The sequence below is a fragment of the Eptesicus fuscus genome, chromosome 15 (genome assembly GCF_027574615.1).
Source record: "Eptesicus fuscus isolate TK198812 chromosome 15, DD_ASM_mEF_20220401, whole genome shotgun sequence".
In the NCBI taxonomy this organism is placed as follows: domain Eukaryota; kingdom Metazoa; phylum Chordata; class Mammalia; order Chiroptera; family Vespertilionidae; genus Eptesicus; species Eptesicus fuscus.
Genome location: NC_072487.1, coordinates 32,936,216 through 32,957,189, shown reverse-complemented (window position 1 = coordinate 32,957,189; position 20,974 = coordinate 32,936,216). Strand labels below are relative to the sequence as shown.

The 20,974-nt window shown below is 54.0% G+C and overlaps 4 protein-coding genes and 1 long non-coding RNA gene across 8 annotated transcripts in view; 3 read left to right on the top strand and 2 right to left on the bottom strand.

The window, feature by feature from the left end:
• Positions 1-884: 884 nt before the first annotated feature.
• On the bottom strand, positions 885-3,597 carry LOC114232739 (fibrous sheath CABYR-binding protein-like). Of its 2 annotated transcripts, XM_054727249.1 has the most exons (4): positions 3,143-3,597; positions 2,500-2,858; positions 1,692-2,076; positions 885-1,407 (listed from the first exon to the last, which is right to left on the bottom strand). In XM_054727249.1, the coding sequence occupies exons 2-4, from the start codon at positions 2,677-2,679 to the stop codon at positions 893-895; spliced, it is 1,080 nt and encodes a 359-aa protein (XP_054583224.1). In that variant the 5' UTR covers positions 2,680-2,858; positions 3,143-3,597; the 3' UTR covers positions 885-892. The 2 variants fall into 2 exon arrangements, with proteins under 2 accessions (XP_054583224.1, XP_054583225.1); XM_054727250.1 differs by lacking the exon at positions 3,143-3,597 and having other exon boundaries at positions 2,500-3,071.
• A 2,801-nt stretch (positions 3,598-6,398) lies between these two features.
• Positions 6,399-7,697, top strand: LOC129151756 (fibrous sheath CABYR-binding protein-like). Its single transcript, XM_054727655.1, has 3 exons — positions 6,399-6,766; positions 7,052-7,494; positions 7,623-7,697. The coding sequence occupies exons 1-3, from the start codon at positions 6,508-6,510 to the stop codon at positions 7,695-7,697; spliced, it is 777 nt and encodes a 258-aa protein (XP_054583630.1). The 5' UTR covers positions 6,399-6,507.
• A 127-nt stretch (positions 7,698-7,824) lies between these two features.
• LOC129151755 (fibrous sheath CABYR-binding protein-like) lies at positions 7,825-9,027 on the top strand. The gene is made up of 2 exons (XM_054727654.1): positions 7,825-8,228; positions 8,516-9,027. Exons 1-2 carry the CDS (start codon positions 8,159-8,161, stop codon positions 9,025-9,027), a joined length of 582 nt encoding a protein of 193 aa, XP_054583629.1. The 5' UTR covers positions 7,825-8,158.
• Positions 9,028-18,153: 9,126 nt separating this feature from the next.
• Positions 18,154-20,900, bottom strand: LOC129151699 (uncharacterized). Of its 2 annotated transcripts, none has more exons than XR_008558367.1 (3): positions 20,673-20,900; positions 18,681-18,873; positions 18,154-18,555 (listed from the first exon to the last, which is right to left on the bottom strand). It is a non-coding gene; the product is annotated as an uncharacterized LOC129151699 (long non-coding RNA). The 2 variants fall into 2 exon arrangements; XR_008558366.1 differs by having other exon boundaries at positions 18,281-18,555; positions 18,681-18,824.
• Positions 19,591-20,974, top strand: part of SMARCA2 (SWI/SNF related, matrix associated, actin dependent regulator of chromatin, subfamily a, member 2) — a 182,252-nt gene continuing 180,868 nt past the window's right edge. For both annotated transcript variants that reach the window (XM_054727542.1, XM_054727540.1), the window contains exon 1: positions 19,591-19,696. The gene's annotated coding sequence lies outside the window, so the exon portion shown is untranslated. The remainder of the gene's footprint in view (positions 19,697-20,974) is intronic.

Below are 20,974 nucleotides of genomic sequence, written 5' to 3'. Positions count from 1 at the left end.
GGGGAGCACTGCCAGGTGCAGGTATGCACCTGTGGAGCTTTGGCAGGTGCTGCACACTGTTCTCCCAAAGGGTGGCCTCTCCCCTCCTCCCCAGGGGACCTGCGGGGGCCTCTGCTGCCTCACTTTGTCCCCAGGGCTGGTCCCCACCAGCCCAGAAGCCTGAGAGTCTGATGGCCACAGTGCCCTCTCCCCAGTGTCCAGAGTGGGTGTGTCCCCATCAGGGAGGTGGGGCCTCTCTGACATGGAGAGGCCTGTGCACTGCCTCATTGGAAGTGCATGTGTCTGCCCTTTGTCCCTTTAGAACACACCTTTCCAGAGTTCTCGGCATCACAGGGAGGTTACACCTCTCTCTGGCCTTGGGTTGTGAGAAATGCTTTGCAGCTTGAGGTTTCTCTTCCAAGATTTCTGCATTTTTCCTGTTGTTTGTGGGGCACAGGAAGAGCATGCCTCTGCCTGATTGGCTTCTGGCCCTGCGGTCACACTGAGGACAGAGCCTCTACCCGGAGATTAAGCACGCACTTACTAAAAAGGCTTCTTCTTTTTGTTTTTTACATCTGATCTCTAATCCATGTGGGATTTCCCTTTCAAATAACAAAAATGCTATTTCAGATAAAAACAAACAAAAATATGTGCGTAGACACAAAAAGGCACTAAGATTCCATGTGTAGGGAACGTCCAGAACAGGTAACAGAGAGGAGACAGAAAGCAGGCCAGGTGTCTCCAGGGGCAGAAGGAGTGGGGAGTGAGGACTGTTGGTGCAGGGTTTCCTTCTGGGGGATGGAACATCCTGCAACTGGACGGTGGTGATGCTTGCCCAGCATCGTGAGTATCCTTCAGGCTCAAGAATGACACCATTTAATATACAAACTATAATTGTATTTATTTATGAAGTTCAATCACTCCAGAGAGAAACAAAGCATAAAAGAAGAAAGAAGAATAGAAAGAGAAAAAAAGACCCTAAAACACCCCAAATAATAAAATTTAAACAATAAACAATTGAATAACCCCATGAAGAAAAGTAAATCATATAGAGGAAGGAAAATAGAAGGAAAAGGTCAACGAGGGGAGGTAGCACCAGTTTTTCTGAGGGGAGACGGCGAGCAGTCTCAGCCTGCGGCTCTGGAGCTGGCGCTGCTGGGCTTTCAGGAGGCAGCTCCTCCTCTGAGGCAGGACCCTGGGCAGGTTCCAGGGAGGGCTCCTCATCCAGGGGTGGTGGGGCCTCAGTCATGTCTGCAGGTGCCTCCCAGGCCGGCCCCGGCTCCACAGCTGCCACCGGAGAGGCTGATGGAGGTGGCAGGACCTCTGGAGGTGCCCACGCCTCCAGCTCTTCATCCGACTCCTCATTAGACGCCTCTGTCTGGACTTCAGGTGTTTCTGCAGGAGCCTCCTCTGCCTCCTGGGCCGGTGCTGGGTTGTGAGAGGAGAAAAGATCACCCACATGCCTGCATTTCCTTGTGCCCCCTTCACCGCCCTCCGCCCCCCAGGATAGAACCCAGGCCAGAGCCTTCCAGAGAAGCCACAGCCCAGGACCCACCACAGGACGTCCTCCTCGCTGACAGCCCAGCAGGTGGGTGGTCTGAGGCCGGGCTTTGCCCCTGGCCAGGCTCTGGGGGTGCTCCCTGTGTGCCTGGCACTGAGCCCTCCCCACAAGCTCACATGCACCTCCCCCCGTTCTATTCCCACCTTCTCACCCTTGGGCTCTGCCTCCTCGGGCTCCAGGGACTCTGGCCAGGAGTGATTCCCGTGGGCATTTGGCCGCATGTAGGCACATGCTGGGAACTTCCTGGGAACCCTAGGCGACTCCAGGCGGGGGCTGGAATCTGGATCCAGGATGGAGCTTAAAACTCTGTTCTGCCTTTGATTCCAAGTTGGAGGGCTGCAGAACCTGGTCGGCTTCTGGGCAGGAGTCCATCTCCGTCCACTCGAGGGCCCTGGTTCTCCAGAACCACAGCTGGCAAAATGCACTTTGGGCCTGTGCTGGCCCTCGGAACTATGACCCAGCTGCCCCTCAGTGAAGAAGGCAGGGCCGGGGTCTTCATCGACCAGCTGCTGCTCCTTTATGACCCGAGTTGAGCTCTGCAATGACAGTGACCGGCAACCGGTCTAGAGACCTCAAACCCTGCCCGGCCCTAGTCGCTGCTGCTTCTGCCCCCTGGACCTTCTGCTCCCAGATCAGGCCCAGCCCTGTGTCTGCACAGACCTCCTCCCAGGGGAAATGAGAGTCACCTCCAGGGCTCGGGATAGACCTCGGGCAGAGGGCGCCACCCACACTCCACGTCCACCCAGCCAGCCTTGACCTGGGGTGCGAACATGACTGGTCCACCAGGCTTCTGACCCCTCATCAGCCTGTTCCTGCTCAGGCCCTTTCTATGTGAACCCCCTTACACACACACACACACACACACACACACACACACACGGAGGGGACATCGGGCTGCTCAGGTGGGTCAGAGTGGTGGCCTGGCCCGCACACAACCACCCTGTGCCTCCCTGTGGTACCTCTGGCTCCAGCCGTGTCAAGGGCGACAGGGGTCTGTGCTGAGTCCTGAACCAGTGGCGGCCAATGCGGAACCTACTCCCATCGCTGCTTCTCTTGAGGCCTTGGCCTGGGGACACGGGGAGACCCAGGGCAGGTTCCAGGGGGGGCTCCTCATCCAGGGGTGGTGGGGCCTCAGTCATGTCTGCAGGTGCCTCCCAGGCCGGCCCCGGCTCCACAGCTGCCACCGGAGAGGCTGATGGAGGTGGCAGGAGCTCTGGAGGTGCCCACGCCTCCAGCTCTTCATCAGACTCCTCGTCAGACGCCTCTGTCTGGACTTCAGGTGTTTCTGCAGGAGCCTCCTCTGCCTCCTGGGCCGGTGCTGGGTTGTGAGAGGAGAAAAGATCACCCACATGCCTGCATTTCCTTGTGCCCCCTTCACCGCCCTCCGCCCCCCAGGATAGAACCCAGGCCAGAGCCTTCCAGAGAAGCCACAGCCCAGGACCCACCACAGGACGTCCTCCTCGCTGACAGCCCAGCAGGTGGGTGGTCTGAGGCCGGGCTTTGCCCCTGGCCAGGCTCTGGGGGTGCTCCCTGTGTGCCTGGCACTGAGCCCTCCCCACAAGCTCACATGCACCTCCCCCCATTCTATTCCCACCTTCTCACCCTTGGGCTCTGCCTCCTCAGGCTCCAGGTACTCTGGCCAGGAGTGATTCCCGTGGGCATTTGGCCGCGTGTAGGCACATGTGGGGAATTTCCTGGGAAGCTTGGGCGACTTCAGAAGGGAGCTAAAAACCGGATCCAGGATGGAGCTTAAAAATCTGTTCTGCCTTTGATTCCAGGTTCGAGGCTTGCAGAACTTGGTCGGCTTCTGGGCAGGAGTCCATCTCCGTCCACTCGAGGGCCCTGGTTCTCCAGAACCACAGCTGGCAAAATGCACTTTGGGCCTGTGCTGGCCCTCGGAACTATGACCCAGCTGCCCCTCAGTGAAGAAGGCAGGGCTGGGGTCTTCATCGACCAGCTGCTGCTCCTTTATGACCCGAGTTGAGCTCTGCAATGACAGTGACCGGCAACCGGTCCAGAGACCTCAAACCCTGCTTGGCCCTAGTCGCTGCTGCCCCTGCGCCCTGGACCTTCTGCTCCCGGATCAGGCCCGGCCCTGTGTCTGCACAGACCTCCTCCCAGGGGAAATGAGAGTCACCTCCAGGGCTCGGGATAGACCTCGGGCAGAGGGGGCCACCCACACTCCACGTCCACCCAGCCAGCCTTGACCTGGGGTGTGAACATGACTGGTCCACCAGGCTTCTGACCCCTCCTCAGCCTGTTCCTGCTCAGGCCCTTTCTATGTGAACCCCCTGACACACACACACACACACACACACACACACACACACACACACACACACACGGAGGGGATATCGGGCTGCTCAGGTGGGTCAGAGTGGTGGCCTGGCCCGCACACAACCACCCTGGGCCTCCCTGTGGTACCTCTGGCTCCAACCGTGTCAAGGGCAACAGAGGTCTGTGCTGAGTCCTGAACCAGCGGCGGCCAATGCAGAATCTACTCTCATCGCTGCCTCTCTTGAGGCCTTGGCCTGGGGACACGGGGAGACCCAGGGCAGGTTCCAGGGAGGGCTCCTCATCCAGGGGTGGTGGGGCCTCAGTCATGTCTGCAGGTGCCTCCAAGGCCGGCCCCGGCTCCACAGCTGCCACCGGAGAGGCTGATGGAGGTGGCAGGAGCTCTGGAGGTGCCCATGCCTCCAGCTCTTCATCAGACTCCTCGTCAGACGCCTCTGTCTGGACTTCAGGTGTTTCCGCAGGAGCCTCCTCTGCCTCCTGGGCCGGTGCTGGGTTGTGAGAGGAGAAAAGATCACTCACATGCCTGTATTTCCGTGTGCCCATCATCCCCCCTTAGGACATAACAGAAGCCAGACCCTTCCAGAGAAGCCACAGCCCAGGACCAACCACTGGATGTGCTCCCCACCTGCAATCCAGCAGGTGGGTGGTATGGGGCCGGGCTTTGCCCTTGGCCAGTCTCTGGGGGTGCTCCCTGTGTGCCTGGCACTGAGCCCTCCCCAAGCTTGCATGCACCTCTTCCCCTCATCCCACCCCCATCCGCTCCACCTCCTCACCTTTGGGCTCTGCCCCCTGGGGCTGCAGGTCCTCTGGCCCGGTGTGATTCACATGGGCCTGGTGCTCCAGGAAGGCATCACACATTGGGAACCTCTTGCGGAACCTGGGCGACTCCAGGAAGGAGTTGTGAAGTGCGATCCGCCTTTGCTGATTGAGCAGCTTCCAGGATGGAGGTCTGCGGAACCTGATGGGCTTCTGGGGAGGACTCCATCTCCGGGCACTAAAGGGCCATGGCTTCCCAGACCCCGAGCTGGTCATATGCACTTTGGACCTGTTCTGGCCCTCGGTAGGTAGGCCCACCTGCCCCTCAGTGGTGAAGGCGGGGCCGGGTTCTTCATCAACCCGCTGATGTTCCTCTGTGACCTGGGCTGAGCTCTGCAATGACGGTGACCAGCAGCCGATTCAGAGGCCTTAAGCCCTGCCCGGCCCTAGACGCTGCTGCTTCTGCCCCCTGGACCTTCTGCTCCCGGATCAGGCCCGGCCCTGTGTCTGCACAGACCTCCTCCCAGGGGAAATGAGAGTCACCTCCAGGGCTCGGGATAGACCTCGGGCAGAGGGGGCCACCCACACTCCACGTCCACCCAGCCAGCCTTGACCTGGGGTGCGAACATGACTGGTCCACCAGGCTTCTGACCCATCAGCCTGTTCCTGCTCAGGTCCTTTCTATGTGAATCCCCCTTATACACACACACATACACACACACACACACACACACACACACACACACGGAGGGGACATCGGGCTGCTCAGGTGGGGTCAGAGTAGTGGCCTGGCCCGCCCATAACCACCCAGGGCCTCCCTGTGGTACCTCTGGCTCCAACCGTGTCAAGGGCGACACGGGTCTGCGCTGAGTCCTGAACCAGCGGCGGCCAATGCGGAACCTACTCTCATTGTTGCCTCTCTTGAGGCCTCGGCCTGGGGACACGGGGAAACAACACGAAAACATGGTGTCCTCTCCAACGTCTCTATCCGAGTGAGATGGGAAGTGGCAGTTATAGAATGTAGCTGCCTGGTTACCGGGTTCTGTTGGGCTCCATCGTCAGGAAGTGAGGTCATCCCTGGGTCCCCTACCCCGAGCATCTCCTCAGACATGAGCAGTGACCTCACTTCCTGATGATGGAGCCTAACAGAACCCGGTGACCAGGCAGCTACATTCTATAACTGCCCCTTCCCATCTCACTCGGATAGAGACGTTGGAGAGGACACCATGTTTTCGTGTTGTCTCCCCCTGTACCGAGACCAAGGTCTCAAGAGAAGCAGCCATAAGAGTGGGTTCCGCAGTGGCCCACGCTATTTCGATCCTCAGCGCAGACCCGTGTCACCCTTGAAATGGTTGGAGCCAGAGGTAACACAGGGAGGCCCAGGGGGGTTGTGTGCGGGCCAGGCTACCACTCTGACCCCACCTGAGCAGCCCGATGTCCCCTCCGTGTGTGTGTGTGTGTGTGTGTGTGTGTGTGTGTGTGTGTGTGTGAGTAATGGGGGTTCACATAGAAAGGGCCTGAGCAGGAACAGGCTGAGGAGGGTCAGAAGCCTGGGGGACCAGTCATGTTCACACCCCAGGTCAAGGCTGGCTGGGTGGACGTGGAGTGTGGTGGCCCCCTCTGCCCGAGGTCTATCCTGAGCCCTGGAGGTGACTCTCATTTCCCCTGGGAGGAGGTCTGTGCAGACACAGGGCCGGGCCTGATCCGGGAGCAGAAGGTCCAGGGGGCAGAAGCAGCAGCAACTAGGGCCGGGCAGGGTTTGAGGTCTCTGGACCGGTTGCCGGTCACTGTCATTGCAGAGCTCAGCCCAGGTCACAGAGGAACATCAGCGGGTTGATGAAGAACCCGGCCCCTCCTTCACCACTGAGGGGCAGGTGGGCCTACCTACCGAGGGCCAGAACAGGTCCAAAGTGCATATGACCAGCTCGGGGTCTGGGAAGCCATGGCCCTTTAGTGCCCGGAGATGGAGTCCTCCCCAGAAGCCCATCAGGTTCCGCAGACCTCCATCCTTGAAGCTGCTCAATCAGCAAAGGCGGATCGCACTTCACAACTCCTTCCTGGAGTCGCCCAGGTTCCGCAAGAGGTTCCCAATGTGTGATGCCTTCCTGGAGCACCAGGCCCATGTGAATCACACCGGGCCAGAGGACCTGCAGCCCCAGGGGGCAGAGCCCAAGGGTGAGGAGGTGGAGCGGGTGGGGGTGGGATGAGGGGAAGAGGTGCATGCAAGCTTGGGGAGGGCTCAGTGCCAGGCACACAGGGAGCACCCCCAGAGACTGGCCAAGGGCAAAGCCCGGCCCCAGACCACCCACCTGCTGGATTGCAGGTGGGGAGCACATCCAGTGGTGGGTCCTGGGCTGTGGCTTCTCTGGAAGGGTCTGGCTTCTGTTATGTCCTAAGGGGGGAGGATGGGCACACGGAAATACAGGCATGTGAGTGATCTTTTCTCCTCTCACAACCCAGCACCGGCCCAGGAGGCAGAGGAGGCTCCTGCAGAAACACCTGAAGTCCAGACAGAGGCGTCTGACAAGGAGTCTGATGAAGAGCTGGAGGCGTGGGCACCTCCAGAGCTCCTGCCACCTCCATCAGCCTCTCCGGTGGCAGCTGTGGAGCCGGGGCCGGCCTTGGAGGCACCTGCAGACATGACTGAGGCCCCACCACCCCTGGATGAGGAGCCCTCCCTGGAACCTGCCCTGGGTCTCCCCGTGTCCCCAGGCCAAGGCCTCAAGAGAGGCAGCGATGAGAGTAGGTTCCGCATTGGCCGCCGCTGGTTCAGGACTCAGCACAGACCCCTGTCGCCCTTGACACGGCTGGAGCCAGAGGTAACACAGGGAGGCCCAGGGTGGTTGTGTGCGGGCCAGGCCACCACTCTGACCCACCTGAGCAGCCCGATGTCCCCTCCGTGTGTGTGTGTGTGTGTGTGTGTGTGTGTGTGTGTGTGTGTGTGTCAGGGGGTTCACATAGAAAGGGCCTGAGCAGGAACAGGCTGAGGAGGGGTCAGAAGCCTGGTGGACCAGTCATGTTCGCACCCCAGGTCAAGGCTGGCTGGGTGGACGTGGAGTGTGGGTGGCCCCCGCTGCCCGAGGTCTATCCCGAGCCCTGGAGGTGACTCTCATTTCCCCTGGGAGGAGGTCTGTGCAGACACAGGGCCGGGCCTGATCCGGGAGCAGAAGGTCCAGGGCGCAGGGGCAGCAGCGACTAGGGCCAAGCAGGGTTTGAGGTCTCTGGACCGGTTGCCGGTCACTGTCATTGCAGAGCTCAACTCGGGTCATAAAGGAGCAGCAGCTGGTCGATGAAGACCCCAGCCCTGCCTTCTTCACTGAGGGGCAGCTGGGTCATAGTTCCGAGGGCCAGCACAGGCCCAAAGTGCATTTTGCCAGCTGTGGTTCTGGAGAACCAGGGCCCTCGAGTGGACGGAGATGGACTCCTGCCCAGAAGCCGACAAGGTTCTGCAGCCCTCCAACTTGGAATCAAAGGCAGAAAAGAGTTTTAAGCTCCATCCTAGATCCAATTTTCAGCCCCTGCCTGCAGGCGCCCAGGGTCCCCAGGAGGTTCCCCGCATGTGCCTACATGCGGCCAAATGGCCACGGGAATCACTCCTGGCCAGAGTCCCTGGAGCCCGAGGAGGCAGAGCCCAAGGGTGAGAAGGTGGGAATAGAATGGGGGGGGGAGGTGCATGTGAGCTTGTGGGGAGGGCTCAGTGCCAGGCACACAGGGAGCACCCCCAGAGCCTGGCCAGGGGCAAAGCGTGGCCTCAGACCACCCACCTGCTGGGCTGTCAGCGAGGAGGACGTCCTGTGGTGGGTCCTGGGCTGTGGCTTCTCTGGAAGGCTCTGGCCTGGGTTCTATCCTGGGGGGCGGAGGGCGGTGAAGGGGGCACAAGGAAATGCAGGCATGTGGGTGATCTTTTCTCCTCTCACAACCCAGCACCGGCCCAGGAGGCAGAGGAGGCTCCTGCAGAAACACCTGAAGTCCAGACAGAGGCGTCTGACGAGGAGTCGGATGAAGAGCTGGAGGCGTGGGCACCTCCAGAGCTCCTGCCACCTCCATCAGCCTCTCCGGTGGCAGCTGTGGAGCCGGGGCCGGCCTGGGAGGCACCTGCAGACATGACTGAGGCCCCACCACCCCTGGATGAGGAGCCCTCCCTGGAACCTGCCCAGGGTCCTGCCTCAGAGGAGGAGCTGCCTCCTGAAACCCCAGCAGCGCCAGCTCCAGAGCCGCAGGCTGACACTGCTCGCCGTCTCCCCTCAGAAAAACTGGTGCTACCTCCCCTCGTTGACCTTTTCCTTCTATTTTCCTTCCTTTTTATGTTTCACTTTTCTTCATGGGGTTATTCAATTGTTTATTTTTTAAATTTTATTATTTGGGGTATTTTAGGGTCTTTTTTTCTCTCTCTATTCTTCTTTCTTTTATGCTTTGTTTCTCTCTGGAGTGATTGAACATCATAAATAAATAAAATTATAGTTTGTATATTAAATGGTGTCATTCTTGAGCCTGAAGGATACTCACGATGCTGGGCAAGCATCACCACCGTCCAGTTGCAGGATGTTCCATCCCCCAGAAGGAAACCCTGCACCAACAGTCCTCACTCCCCACTCCTCCTGCCCCTGGAGACCCCTGGCCTGCTTTCTGTCTCCGCTCTGTTACCTGTTCTGGACGTTCCCTACACATGGAATCTTAGTGCCTTTTTGTGTCTGCTCACATATTTTTGTTTTTATCTGAAATAGCATTTTTGTTATTTGAAGGTGAAATCCTACATGGATTAGAGATCAGATGTAAAAAACAAAAAGAAGCCTTTTTAGTAAGTGCGTGCTTAATCTCCGGGTAGAGGCTCTGTCCTCAGTGTGACCGCAGGGCCAGAAGCCAATCAGGCAGAGGCATGCTCTTCCTGTGCCCCACAAACAACAGGAAAAATGCAGAAATCTTGGAAGAGAAACCTCAAGCTGCAAAGCATTCCTCACAACCCAAGGCCAGAGAGAGGTGTAACCTCCCTGTGATGCCGAGAACTCTGGAAAGGTGTGTTCTAAAGGGACAAAGGGCAGACACATGCACTTCCAATGAGGCAGTGCACAGGCCTCTCCATGTCAGAGAGGCCCACCTCCCTGATGGGGACACACCCACTCTGGACACTGGGGAGAGGGCACTGTGGCCATCAGACTCACAGGCTTCTGGGCTGGTGGGGACCAGCCCTGGGGACAAAGTGAGGCAGCAGAGGCCCCCAGGAGATCCCCTGGGGAGGAGAACAGTGTGCAGCACCTGCAGATTCTATAAGTCTCCACAGGTGCACACCTGGACCTGGCAGTGCTCCCCCTAGGGGTTACCCCACAGAAATCCTTGAACAATTGTTCAGAGATGGATTTTTGGGACTGCCTATCAGAGCACTGATGAAATAGCCTGGAATTGGTAAAACCTCCAATGTCCACAGAGAGGGCATGGGATCCACCAATCCTGGTCCACATGGAGGAGGGAAGCTGAGCAGCTGCTCAAGTGGGTGCCCGGGTCTCTGTGTGCCCAGAAGTAAGCGCCCCAGGGGTCCTCTCATGTGAGACATGTGGACCCACTGTCTGCATCCAGGATCCTAGACTGTTCGACCCCATACATGTCATTTCAACTGACAGACACTCATCTGTGATAGACAAACAGAATGAGAAAGACAGAACCTGAGCGATATCTACGAAGCCACTCCTGATGATCACCTGTGGGGTGGGACTTGCAAATCTCTCGTTTTCCTTGAGGCAATGTCTACTTTTTTTATAATGCATGTATGACTGATAGTTCTAAAAATATTGAAGTCATATGTTCAGTGTTATCCATTGATCACTCATCTAAGTACATTAGTTTTATTTTTAAAGGATTTCTGACAAAAAAGGATTTTTTATAGTACAACTTGAGGCCTATTGCACAAAATTCGTGCTCTGCGGGGGAGGGCTCCTCTCAGCCTGGACTGTGCCCTCTAGCAGTCTGGAACCCCTCAGGGGATGTCCGCCTGCTGGCTTAGGCCCAACTCCCCAGGGGTATTGGACCTAAGCTGGTAGGCAGACATCCCTCTCGCAGTCTGGGACCCCTCACTCTGTACTGCCTGCCTGCTCACTGCTCCTTAGTGCTGCTGCATAGGCTGGAGAGGCTCCCACCACCGAGGCCGTGGCTGCGGCCGCTGCGTTTGCCAACCATGAGGCTGGCTTCTGGCTAAGCGGAGCTCCCCCTGTGGGAGTGCACTGACCACCAGGGGGCAGCTCCTGTGTTGAGTGTTTGCCCCTTGTTGGTCAATGCACATCATAGCGACTGGTTGTTCTGGTATAACCGTTGCGTAGGCTTTTATTATATAGATAATGAATTCTAAAGCGATTCAGAATAAGTAAAGAACAAAGTCCTTCCAGGAAGGAGAACCCTGATAGGGGTGCTCACAGTTCCAGTCCTTTCCCTGTGTGTGCACAATGTCCGAATGTGCACATGTGTGTACCTGTGTTCCCATGCTCATTCATACATGTGTGGGTGTCTGTGTGCGTTCACATGTGCATGTGTGTGTGCACTTATAGGTGTTGGTCTGGGAGGATTCTGGTCATGTGCCCTTCTGGAACCTCATTTCCCTAGGGATAGACAGTGCCAGTCAGTCCTCCTCCTCCTTGGCATTTTCTGTGTCCCCACATCATAATTTCCGAAGCCCCTGCTGTGGACCATGAGCCATTTCTGATTTTTTACTCCCATCATCCTGCTGAAGGGAACACCTGCATCCATAAATCTTTATTTATTTACGACAGGTCTCTAGAAGTGGAGATTCACGATTTTAAGATGTTGGGGGAAGTTCCCCACTACCTAGGTCAACTTAACACTTTCAAAAATATATTTTATTGGTTTTTAGAGAGAGGGAGAGGGAGAGGGATGGAGAGAGAGAGAGAGAGAGAGAGAGAGAGAGAGAGAGAGAGAGAGAGGAGAAACATTGATGTGAGAGTGAAACATCAATCGGTTGCCTCCTGCATGCCCCCTACCAGAGATCGAGCCTGTAACCTGGGCATGTGCCCTGGCCAGAAATCAAACCAGCAACTGTTCGGTGCATGCAATCTGAGATATTCCTGCAGATTCTGTAATGCCACACATGGGCCAGCTCTTTATATGTCGCCATACTGCCTACCACTCTGGATATGACTCCCAGTCCCTCCCCAACCAACTGAGCCACCTTGTCCACTTTGAACCTTGTTTGGGAAAGCATGGATGCTGAGACCTAGTGCTGAGACCTTAGGGAGGGAGAAGAAAGGAGGAGGGACTGGGAGTGGAGGAGAAGAGGGTACCTGAGAGTGACACGCCCAGTTGGAAGGTCCCATCCATCCTGCCTCTGCCTTATCCTAAGTCCCAACCCTCCTCTCCCCTACCCAGCCCCTAGCCCACACCAGCTCCACCCTGATCTCCCTCCAACTCAACTGAGCTGAGCAGCCGTCCAGGGCACTGGAGGGTTGGGCCTGCACATCCTGGCCTGCTCCCGCCTCTCCCTCCAAGAGTGGAGGGAAAGCAGATCTAGGGAGGCTCAGCCAGTCACAGCGACCACCCACCATGAACGTGCTCTATCCGGGGGAAGTTCTCAGTTGCTGCATCAGGACCCACTTCAGCTTGTGTGAGCAGAAGGAACCTCACAGAAAGTGTCAGTGGTCAGAGCATCAGGCTTGAGGCTTTGGGGCAGGTCACAGCGCCCAAACCACAGAGGTCCTCCAGCGGTGACCTCTGCCCCAGTCCTGTGGCAGCCCAGCCCACACACCCAGCACATCCAGCATCTGTGAGCTGGGCTCTGCTCAGTGGCAATGAGGGGGAGAGCCATCATCTCATTCAAAGTCAGGTCAGAGTCTCCTTGGTCTGAGGCTGCCAGGTGAGGCCACAGTCAGCAACATTTCTTCGCTGCCCAGAAATGACCTTCCCACCCGGACAGAGAAAGGGACTCGCCAGGCTGCTCCTGGAAGCAGAGAGAGAAGCCCCTGATTGTAGGGGGAACAGGAGAGAGCAGAGAGGAGGACATTTTTGTGGATGTAAGTCTTCTAACCAATTTTAACATAAGCCACAGTCTAGGAGAAAGTGTTTTCAAAATACAGATCTGAAAAAGAACTGGTACCCAAATATATATTTTTAAAAAAACACACAAACCTCTTAATCCTCAACAATAAGAAAACAAAGAACCCAATTTAAAAATGGGTGTAAGGTCTGAACAGACACCTCACCACAGAAGATACACAGATGGAGGGGATTCAAGATGGCAGGGGAGTAGGTGGAAGGTACACTCACTCCTCCCAGGACCAAATACAAAGGACAACTAAATTATAGAACAATCTACCTGAATAACCAATTGAGGGCTAGCTGAAAAAAGTCTTATAATTAAGTATTACAGACAAAGTCATATCCAGAGTGGTAGGAAGTATGGCGACATATAAAGAGCTGGCCCGCGTGTGGCATTACAGAATCTGCAGGAATATCTCAGGTGCAACAATTCCCCCTGAAGAGCAAGGTGTCTCAGCCACACTGGGATTCCTAGCCTGGAGCACCAGACCCAGAAAGAGGTTCCCACATAACATCCCTGGGAAATTCAGTGGGAATTTCATCCGCCAGGTAAGAGATGGAGGTTGGGGGTGGGTCTGGTAGAAAATCAGGTGCCCACAAAATCTCATTTGCTGGTACTCTTCCAGGGCTCTGGCAGAGACACGAAAGCTTAGAGCAGACTGGAATGATACAGGGAGAGGGGCTGGAAGGACAGCTGCTAAGGTCCCTGTGCTGAATTCATCTCCTGCACCACCCACAGATGCCATCTTTCCTGAGTCAAGAATTCCCCTCCATATGGCATCAGCCTGGGGCAGTGGTCGGCAAACTCATTAGTCAACAGAGCCAAATATCAACAGGACAACGATTGAAATTTCTTTTGAGAGCCACATTTTTTAAACTTAAACTTCTTCTAACGCCACTTCTTCAAAATAGACTCGCCCAGGCCGTGGTATTTTGTGGAAGAGCCACACTCCAGGGGCCAAAGAGCCGCAGGTGGCTCGCGAGCCGCAGTTTGCTGACCACTGGCCTGAGGGAATGCACCAGCCCTATCCTACCAACTCCCTGTGGCCCTGCCCTGCCAAGCCTGCACCCTGTGGGAGACTAGGCTGGTCTGGGCCTAAAGTGGAGGCTTTCTTGGAAGGCTCTAGAGGAGATCTGGGCAGACTCGGTGGGTGGCAGAGACAGACAGAGAGAAACTGGGTTTTGTGGCTCTCTCTGGAGTGAGGGCCAGTCTTCCCTTGCACAGCTGGCACCTTTATTTCTGTGCAGAGCCCTCCCTCCACATGGCCAAATCTTAATCTGTTCTAGTCTGATGAACGCTGCTGGCCTCACTCTGACGACTCCCTGAGACCCCGTCCCAGTAAAAAGATTCACAGGTCCAGACAGGTGGCGGCTGGCCTTGGTGACCGGAGACTGTTGTTGAGGGCCTCCGACCAAGCACTGCTGCCTGGTTTGAATCCGTGAACACCACTGGTGAATACCACTGGCGCCCACCTTGTGACTCACTGAGAACCTCTGCACACAACTCACACACTGCCAGAGGCTCTCCAGTGACTGAGCCTAACAGGCAGATGGCATGGAGGCTGATCTCCTGGTGCCCGGAGCCTTTTGCTGACCTGTCCCTGGGCTCCGTACTGATGGAAGCTGGCCTTGATACGCAGTCTGGCCCCTTCCATGTGCACCCAGGCCTAGCAGAGGCAGCCACTAACTGTGGATCCCTTTATACCTTCAAACGGGTAGCCCAGGCCCAGTCACAGACAGAATCTGACATTGACCTGCCACCGGAGTCCCAAAGGCCCCAGAACCAACACACCTGGTGGTGGGCTTCAGACCACAACTGAGCATGACTCAATTGGTTTCACAAGTGGCACATCCAAAGGGTCATCTTGGCAGGCACCAGATCCTGCTGGGGCAAATTCTGCTTTTGTGGTTAGCCACCACACAGCAAGTCATACATTGTAGTTGGAGTCAGTCCTCATAGTCAGCCAGCCCAAGGGTCAATTCCACCATGGTTGGGCCAACAGCCATCAAGACTCAACTGCAATAGAAGGGCTAAAATAACCCACACAAGGGCAATTCCTGGAACATCTAGCTCAGGTGATCAAGGAGACTGCACCACTGAGCCCCACAGGAAACTACTACATAAGCCCAACCTACCAAGACTGGGGACATAGCAAACCTACCTAACACACAGAAACAAATACCGAGAGGCAGCCAAAATGAAAAGACCAAGAAAAATGCCCTAACTGAAAGAACAGGATAAATTCCCAGAAAAAGAACTAAATGAAATGGAAGCATGCAATATACCAATATATGCAATATACAAATAGAGTTTTAAAAAATTATTCTGAGGATGCTCAAAGAAGACTGGATAAATTCATTGAGAACTTAGACAAGGAGGTAGTAAGTATAAAAAAGGACAGAGAAACCAACAACAAAAATAACCAGTCTGAAATGAAGAATACACTAGAAGAAATCACAGCAGGTTAGATGAAGCAATTTAAAGGACAAGTTAACAAAGAACACCCAAGCAGAACAACACAAAGAAAAAAGAATTTAAAACAATGAGGAAAGTGTAAGAGACTTCTGCTACAACATCAATCATAACATCATAGGGATACCAGAGGGAGAAGAAAGAGAGAGCAAGGGATCGAGAACCTATTTGAAGAAATAATGGGGGAAACTTTCCTAACCTGGTGAAGGAAAAAGACACACAAGTCCAGGAAGCACAGAGAGTCCTAATCAAGTTGAAATCAAAAGGCCCACACTAAGACACAGCTTAATTAGGATGGCAAAGTTAAAGACAAAAAGAGAAACATAAGAGCAGCAAGAGAAAGACACCTAGTTACCTACACAGGGGCTCCCATAATACTGTCAGCTGATTTCTCAACAGAAACATTTCAGGCCAGAGGGGATCAGGATGAAATATTCAAAGTGATGAAAAGCAAGAACCAACAACCAAGACTACGCTACCCAGCAGGGCTATCGTTTAAAATGGAAAGTGAGCCTGACTGGCATGGCTCAGTGGTTGAGCATCAACCTATGAACCAGGAGGTCATGTGTTCGATTCTCAGTCAGGGCACATGCCCAGGTTGTGGGTTCAGTCCCCAGTAGGGGGTGTGCAGGAGACAGCCAATCAATGATTCTGTTTCATCATTGATGTTTCTATCTCTCTCTCCCTCTCCCTTCCCTTCCTCTCTGAAATCAATAAAAATATATTTAAAAATAAAATAAAGAAAAAATAGTTCATTACCACCCAACCAGTATTACAAGAAATATAAAAGGGATTTTTTTAAAAAGAAGGAATAAAAAACACAGAGGAACACAAGAATAAAATGGCAATACATATGTAACTATTAACAATTACTTTAAATGTAAAGGATTAACACTCCAATCAAAAGACGTATGGTAGCTAAATGGATAAGAAAATAAGACCATATAAATGCTATCTAAAAGAGACCTACCTCAGAACAAAATACACACAAAGACTGAAAGGAAAGGGATGAAAAATAATATTTCATGAAAATGGAAAAAAAAAAGCTGGGATAGCAATACTTATAACAGGCAAAAGAAAAAACACTTTAAAACAAAGGCTATAATAAGAGATGAATAAGAATATTTAAAATTGTTTATTTATTTATTTTAGAGAGAGAGGAAGGGGGGTAGAGAAACATCGATTTGTTGTTCCACTTATTTATATATTCATTGGTTGATTTTTGTATATTCCCTTCCTGGGATCGAACCCACAACCTTCAGATATTGGGATGACACTCTAACCAACTGACCTACCGGGTCATGGGCTTTCACTAAATTAATGTAGGCTGATTCACTTTGTCAAAGTCTAGTTTCCATTACTGCAGATAAAAAACTCATTCCTTATGGCCTTACCTGCTCCTGTTTGAAGCTGGACAACATTTCCGTAGGCATCAACAGTTTACCTGGTGGGACTAGAAGCTGCCGAACTTTGTGCATGGCCATTTTCTTTATGAGGGTGTAGTAACTACATATCCATTTTCAACCCCCAAATCTACTCTATATAGAACATCAACCATGGCAGGCTTACATAACCAGTGAACGTGGCCATACAAACATGAAAAGGTGACTTCTATCCCTCGGTACTAAACTAGAGAGAGAAAAGGCAAGTTCAGAGAACACATTATGACTCATCAAAGTCCTAAAGGCAAAGCTTCATGTGAATATAACATCCTGTGCAGCCTCCCAGAGTCCTTTTAGCCTCCAACTATATTTGCTTTCATGTGATTTTCTGCAAAACAACAGAACCCCATCATTTTTCTCCTTAACATCAATTCTTACATTTTGCTGTACCTCAGATGGGAAGCTCATGCTGTATGTTCTACAATCTTCTTTTTGTACCGAGTGAATGGTGCTGCCTTTTCATTTCTCCTGAGCATAAATCTTATTTTCTAAAATTCATACTTGATGCATTGCAAGCTACCAACAAGAAAATTCTTCAGAGGAAAAGACCTGAAGGGAGAAGGTGGTGCTTTCTTAGACCATTGTGAAGGGAGTAGGAGATGGAATATCTACACTTAATCTCTGCTCCCAATGACAGATTTTATTTTTCAGTCCCCACAGTTGTGCATACAATACATGGATACCCATCCCTCCAGATACTGCATCAACATTTTATATGAGCTGAAGAATATATATATATATATATATATATATATATATATATATATATATGTAACAAAGAATATATATATATATATATATATATATATAGCCATTTCCCTCTGACAAAATGCCAGAAGAAATGGCTAATCTCTTCCTCCAGTGTCTTACTAAGATTGTTCCTTTGAAATTTGGCATGGCAAGTGGAGGTAGAGTCTTAAAGGGATAAAGGACCCTTATTTTCAAGAAAATATGGTAAAGTCATCAATTTCTGAAAAATGGCATGTGAGTTTGGCATGTCAGGGAAACCAATTAGCGCCCCCCCCCCCCATTAAAACCTAATATTACCTAATGTAATAAGTCTTGCCATTAGGTTAAAGCCCTTTTATAGACAACTAGGCTATCTGGCTATATTTCTGGTTGCAATTTATTAGGGAGTTAGAAGTCATACTTGAACTACATTGCTATTTTGTTTAAGATTCCCGGCTGTGTTTTTCCCGTTAGCAGTTACACCGGCATATCCTCAGGCAGAAAAAGTTCTTACAAAACCTTCTTCAGGGCACACCATATTCTGTTTCTCTCAGATGTGTTACCTTTTATTGTCTTGAGGTTCACTTTGGGGTGGACAGAAAATTATGAAGATAAAGTTGACAAGCCAATAGCAAGACCTTAGGAAAGGACAGGGTGGATGATCACTGACACCCCTAGGCGCCTGAAAATGGTCCCTTGCAGACGCAACTCCGGCCAGCGGTGGACCAGCGAGGTAAACAATTCTGGCCCCTTAATGACCACAAGCAGCATTTGGTGTTCTTTCCATTGCCTGGCATCTTCGAGGGATCCAGCGCATAGTTCTAAGCATCCTAGAACTGCATTTCAGACCAGATTGCTCAAAAAGAGTCAATTTGCAAGAGTGAAGCGGTCTTAAAATAGGATTTTACTCCAGGGAGAAAAACCCTCAACCGAGTAGTCACAGTGCACTTTGGATGACTAATTTAAGCCATTACATTACAAAATAAAGGATAAATCATACTTTCATAACACTATTGTATAGGAGCAGTTTTAATTTTAAGAGTCAAGCACCTACATCAATCTGAGTCTAAAATAATAGGCCCGTGATTTAAAACCCAACCTTCTTTCACACTTCATAAAACTAAAAATAAAATTGTCTCAGCAAACACTGACCCAGTCCTCCCGCCAAAGTACTGCATTGCTAGTACAACTGGATCAGGAGGTCTCCAAAACGCAAAGTGCCAGCAGTTTACTGTTTGTAGCTTTAATTGGTCTTAAACGTGGGGTGGGAGAGAAGATCCTCCGGTCTGTAGAGAAAAAAGAGATTTATTCCCCTCCTTAAATCAAAAGCAGATTCCACGCTTCAACTCCTCCCAACCCGCCCGCCCCGCCCCCCAGGGGTTGTTTTTCCCCATGTTTGTATCTCTTTTACCGGAGATGACAGGTGAGGGAACGTCCCAGTGCGGTGTCTGGTCCACTAAGTAAACAGAAGGGTTGGGGCGGGTTTCTTTATTTTTAAGGCGTTTTTCCCCCGTTGGCATTTGGAAAGCTTGCAGTCCTTAGGAAGCTCGAAGCCCTTTAGAAAAGAGGCACATTTGGCAGGAATGTTCTTTGTGCCTGCCTCCCTTCTTACGGAAGAGAAAGGGGGCAGATTTATAATTACAGCCTGGGGGGGGGGGGGGCGGGGGGGATTGGCGGGAGAGGGAGCGATGAAAAGTTTCAGCCCGCCAGACAATGCCTGTTTTTTTGTTGTGTTTTTTTTCACGGTCAGCACCGTACCACGAACGGCTTTGGTGCCACTCGGAGCCCTTCCCCTGTCCCCTCCCTTTCCCTCTGCAGGCTCGCTCTGGCAGGCGGAGGCACAGTTAAATTCCAGCACCTTCTCCACCGAACCTCAAACTACTACACGCTATTACTACGGCAGCCGTCCGCCGCTCCCCCTGCCCCGCGGGGTGCCCGGCAGCGCCCCGGGAGGAGGACGGCCCGGAGAGGGAGAGCGGGCGCCCAGCTCCGCCGAGGCTCGGGGCTTCCTGCGTCCTGCGCGGCTCCTCCGCTCCAGGCTCCCACCCGGCGGAGAGCGGCGCCTCGCAGACACACACGGATCCACGCACACAGTGGAGCTGTCTCCGGCCACATTCTTGCACACCGCCCCCCCCTCCCCCCGAGCTCCCGGAGTCGCTGAGCCGGGTGGAGTGACAGGCGCTCCCCGCCAACCCGCGCCGGGGCGGGCAGGGAGGAGCGGCGCGCGGGGCCAACTGCGGCGCGTCTTCCGGCGCCCGAGGAGGCGGCGAGGGTGGGACTCGGGGCGGAGCCCGAGTTTAGGAAGAGGAGGGGATGGCTGTCATCAATGAAGTCATATTCATAATCTAGTCCTCTCTTCCTCCGTTTCTGTACTCCGGGTGACTCAGAGAGGGAAGAGCTCCAGCCAGCACACTCCTCGCCAGCAAGGTAAATACCACTCACAACTCCTTTCTCCTCTCCCCCCGCCCCGCGGCCTCCGGCTGCCGCCGCCTCACCAACCCCTCCGGCCCCGCGCCGCCGGCGCCGGGGATTATTCACTATTATCCTAATTATTATTTATTGTGCATGCGAGGAGATCAAAACAAACAGGCGGGCCAACCGCCACCACCACAACAGAAAAAGCCCGCCTCCTCCCCGCGGGCCTCAGGTGGAATGCTCTAACGACAGAACCCGGGCGACGGTGGAAGAAACGGGAAAGTTTCAACCGAACCTTGCTGTTCTAATAATAACAGTGATAATTACTACTTCAGGGAGGGGGAATCCCAACAAGCCACAGCCTTGACCCTGAGTAGGCAGGCAGCGATGCGCTGCCAAGTCAAGGTGCAATGCACACACTTGGCAAGGTGGCAACACCCCTTCCCCGTTCCCTTAAGAGCCTGGGGGGTCCGCGGGAGGGGGCTGGCAGCTTGGGGAGGAGAATGGAAAAGAGACCGTTCACGCCGAGCAGTCCTCCCCGGAAGAGTTGGAAGTGCAGCGGGAGAGGCAGGCACGGAGCCTGGACTGGCGGCGGGGCGCCAACCGCAGCGGCTGCCACCCGCTTCCCGGAGCCGAGTTTAAAAGGCTGCAGAGACCCGAGCGAGCGGCCGGAGGAGCCCGGGCTGGCGCGCCGAGGAGGCGGCTGCCGCCGCCGCGGGGCCGGTGCGTGCCGGGTCGGAGGTGTCACCTCCACTTTGCGCGTTTCCTCGGGCCTCGGGCGGGGATGGGAATGCTGACCAGTCAGGCCTTTAGGGAAAGGGGTTGCCAGGGCGCTGTGCCCGAGGCTCTGCGGGCGTTTCTGCTCCTGATACCTGGCGACTGCGCGGGCTCGGGCGTGGAAGTTCGGGGTGTCTGGCCCGGGCCGCACAGCTGGGAAGGAGGGAGGAGGCACCGAAGGAGGTCAGAGGTGCCCGCGGGGCTTACTTACCCCGCTCTCTCCCTCCCCGGGCTTGTCTTCTTTTGCTCTGAGTCTTCCTGCAGCTTGAGCCGCGGGAATCTCGGGCGTAGGTCGCCCGCCACTGTCCGGGTGCTAGGGGCGCTCTGGGGCCAGGGAGAGACACTGTGGCTTCTGGCCGGGAGGCCATGATCCGGATAATCCTCCTCTGCCTCACTGTCACAAACAGGACCCGCGCACACCCGGGCAGCGATGGTGGCGTTCGCTGGAGAAGGGGAAGGGCTTCAGCTGGGAGAAGGCGGGGGGAGGGGGGGGTGATGAGGACGGGAGGCGGG